Below are 3494 nucleotides of genomic sequence, written 5' to 3'. Positions count from 1 at the left end.
GATTTTGGCCACTTTGTGATGTCATAACGATGTTTTGTCTTGTGTAACCATTAGCCAATCAGCAACCAAGGTAACCCCCCCCTCCCCCCCTTATCACCTGAATCTCCTCCTAGAGCTCCATTGAGTTCTTTGTAACTAAATGTCTCTCAGAGGGGCGTGGGGAGGGGCTCCTTATTTTCATCTAAAGTAACAGACAGAGAATCAGCACTTTTGAAACACGGCTGAAACAGAGGGGATTATGGGTAATGCTGCAATGATCTGTTTGGTGTTTCAGCCAATCAGAGACAGGCTCTGTATATATCTGAGACCTGTGATATATTGATGAAAAACAGTATAATAGGAGACCTTTAATGTCTCTAATTGTTTTATCATCTAGGGTGTAGCTATTGTGCATATGTCAATAAAGCTTTTGAATATTGGATAACGGCATATCTTTGTTCCACTCAGGCTCTGTCCACCTACGGCAGTGACTCTCAGATGACCAGCCTGCTGAACGAGATGGACGTCTATGTCCTGCCCGTCTTGAACGTCGATGGCTACGACTACACCCACAAGAGCGTAAGTTCCAAATCATGCTGCCTTGTTTATCTTAAATATTTCCCTAATTTGTAAACTGCTTGTTTAATTAATGTATCTGTGTCCTCTGGTGGGCAATTTAGAACAGGATGTGGAGGAAGACTCGCTCCAGGAGATCTGGATCCAGCTGCATCGGTGCCGATCCCAACAGGAACTTCGACGCTGGCTGGTGCAGTAAGTGAAGCAAACACATGGATATACTGTATCTTTAAAAGGGGCACTCATGTGACTTTAGTTCATATTTCATAACATAAGGTTAAGGGGTGTTTGTGGAACAGATTTATTTTTAAATGGCCGAAATCAAAGCACCACAGGCCAAGATATTTTGAATTGAAGTCACACAAATCCTACATTTCCCATAATTCAACTTGGGAGAATATTTCTTAAGAAACACCTTCGTCTTTCAAATTCACAATTTGTAATGCGTTCATTTTGTTATAAATATGTGATCTCAAGCTGACACACCCTGATGACATCACTATGACATCATCAGAGTCACATAAGACATTAACCAACAGGCTGTAAAATACTTCTCACGTAAATTCAACTTCTTGGGGCCTTTTTTTTTTTTCATTTTTTTTATAAATTAATTTTTTTCAGTTATAAAATAAACAGACATTGCTCCAGATAACAAACCGTACATCAAAACATGTAACAACAAACAACTAAACAAAACGTAACGAGAGAGGGGGGTTGGGGTGGATGCAAGGATGACTTCCTAAGACAGCTGATTGTGACATACACAGGACATTACATACACAATACATTATACATTACACAGGAGATGCCATATTGACAGGGTTAGATAGGAGAGCTGCGGACAGTGAACCGCAATCCTCCTGTCTCCCCTCAAAATCCCCCAGCAGAGAAGCTGCACGCTCCATGTTCAGTAGGTCCAGATACTCCCTCAGCGTCTTGGGCCCTTTTTTAAATCACAATGCATTTATCTGGACTTGTAGGAATTTATTTTTGTATTTGTTTGACTTAATTCGTTTATTTCCACCCTGGAAATGGGTTTATGTATGTATACTGTATGTGTACATAGAATGCTGTCTCCCACTACTCACATTGTTTGTTTTTCGGATGTATAAACGGTCTAATTGTTGAACTAGTAGAATAAATGTCCACATGTCATTTCTTTCACAGCCGTTGGAGCCTCCAGCAACCCCTGCAGCGACACCTACTGCGGGTCCAGACCCGAGTCTGAGATCGAGGCCAAGAACGTGGCCGACTTCATCCGCAGGAACAAGTCCGACATCAAGGCGTACATCACGGTGCACTCCTACTCCCAGCTGCTGCTCTTCCCCTACGCCTACACCTTCGAGCTGGCTGCCACCCACAGCGAGCTGGTGAGTCTCTATCCGCTTTAACTTCTCAAACTGCTTCTGCCATCCTGGTTATTTGAAAAGCATCACTTACTGATGGCAGTGATAATGATTGATGAAGTTGTTTTGCTTACTCTGCGTCATTTGGGCCAAACCTCAGATGGATACCGTGTCACTCTTAATTTTCATAGTTTCCAACCTCCTCTGTATTCATAGGATCTATTTCTCTTTATCTGCTCATACACACAATCTGTACTTCATAATACTTCACTGCTGAATAAGGATGGACTATATTTACATGCTTGGTCAGTCGCAATGGCTCTATAATTATCCATCATGATAGTGTCACATGCATCGCTGTAGTGTGGCAGCCAGTCTCTAGTAGTGTTAATTTCGTCAGCTATTTTTTAATTTAGTTTTAGTCTTAGTCCTGTGTTAAATTTCCTTTTCAGTTTAAGTCATATGTAGTCACCCTAATCCTGTTTTTATTTAGCCAAGATTTAGTCGACTAAAAGTCTGAGCATTTTAGTCTTATTTTAGTCAAAGAAAACAAATTATTTTAGTCTACTTTTTGTCAATGAAAACTGTTGAGTCTTTTTTAGTCATCAGATTATATAGAACATTTCAGTCAAACTAGTCTAGCCAAAACCAAAATTTGTCCTTTTAGTCAAACTTATTTCACAATAAGATTATATCTTGTCCTTATTTGATGAAAAACACAGGTTGATTAAGAATGCAGCTTTGCAGAGAGTATCTGGTCAGGTTGTGGTGTTTTTACCAGCTGTGTTATGGCCACATTGCTTCCCTTCTGATAAAACAATGCATTCGCTTTTTTCCTCCGCCTCATGGTCGTGAACACGGGCTCAAATATCACATCGTTTCTTTCTCCCAAGCAGTGGTGGCTTTAGACTTTTTCGTTGTCAGTCATTTTGACGGACAGGATTGTAACATTTCCGCCATAATCCATTATTACCCGTCGAGTGCACAATTTATCACTCACTCGCGCTGACATGGGGGTATTCGGTTAACGCGAGTACGACCCCGGCTCCCAAGCCCTGTTGTNACTAAGTGCTGGGAACTAAGTACGGCAAAGTACTTGGTGTGAAAGCGGCTATTTACCTTATTTTTTTGTTTAAAAAAGCAGAAATTGAAATAACTTGTAATAACTATGAGTATAATTTGGATCAGAGACATTTTGATTTATCATAGACAGGTTTATTTGAAAGTCGGAAATCTGTTTTGGGACCGTTTTAACCGTTTTAATGAGAGCACATAATGACACCAGATGCTATAAATAAAAAAAAACCACAAAAATCAACCTTATTTTAAATCAGGACTGAAGACTTTTCTGTTTGAATTAAATAACTTCTCACATCTTACACTGAACTGTAAAGCTGATCCATGTATTATACACATGTCCAATTCTGTTTTAGCTTGTTTTAAATTGTATTTTTGAGCGTTTTTAATGAATTTTTATGTTGTGTTTCTGTCAAATGTGCAACTTTAGTCCTGGTTTGACATAAATCTTCTTGCAATTTTGGTTTACACCTTTAATGTAGACTTCATTTCAACTCATTACCTCAATTTCTACTC

The 3494-nt window shown here is 39.5% G+C and overlaps 1 protein-coding gene across 1 annotated transcript in view; it reads left to right on the top strand.

Annotated features, from left to right (window-relative positions):
• Nucleotides 1-1975, top strand: part of LOC104965401 (carboxypeptidase B-like) — an 8487-nt gene extending 6512 nt beyond the window's left edge. Inside the window, exons 6-8 of the mRNA XM_010794356.1 lie at nucleotides 448-558; nucleotides 660-750; nucleotides 1723-1975. Coding sequence (XP_010792658.1) covers nucleotides 448-558; nucleotides 660-750; nucleotides 1723-1946 — 426 coding nt within the window. The 3' untranslated portion in view covers nucleotides 1947-1975. The remainder of the gene's footprint in view (nucleotides 1-447; nucleotides 559-659; nucleotides 751-1722) is intronic.
• Nucleotides 1976-3494: the final 1519 nt, after the last annotated feature.

The sequence above is a fragment of the Notothenia coriiceps genome, unplaced genomic scaffold, assembly GCF_000735185.1.
Source record: "Notothenia coriiceps isolate Sejong01 unplaced genomic scaffold, NC01 NC01_scaffold00037244, whole genome shotgun sequence".
NCBI lineage: Eukaryota > Metazoa > Chordata > Actinopteri > Perciformes > Nototheniidae > Notothenia > Notothenia coriiceps.
The sequence above is the reverse complement of the archived record's forward strand: the minus strand, read 5'-3'. Positions and strand labels throughout refer to the sequence as shown.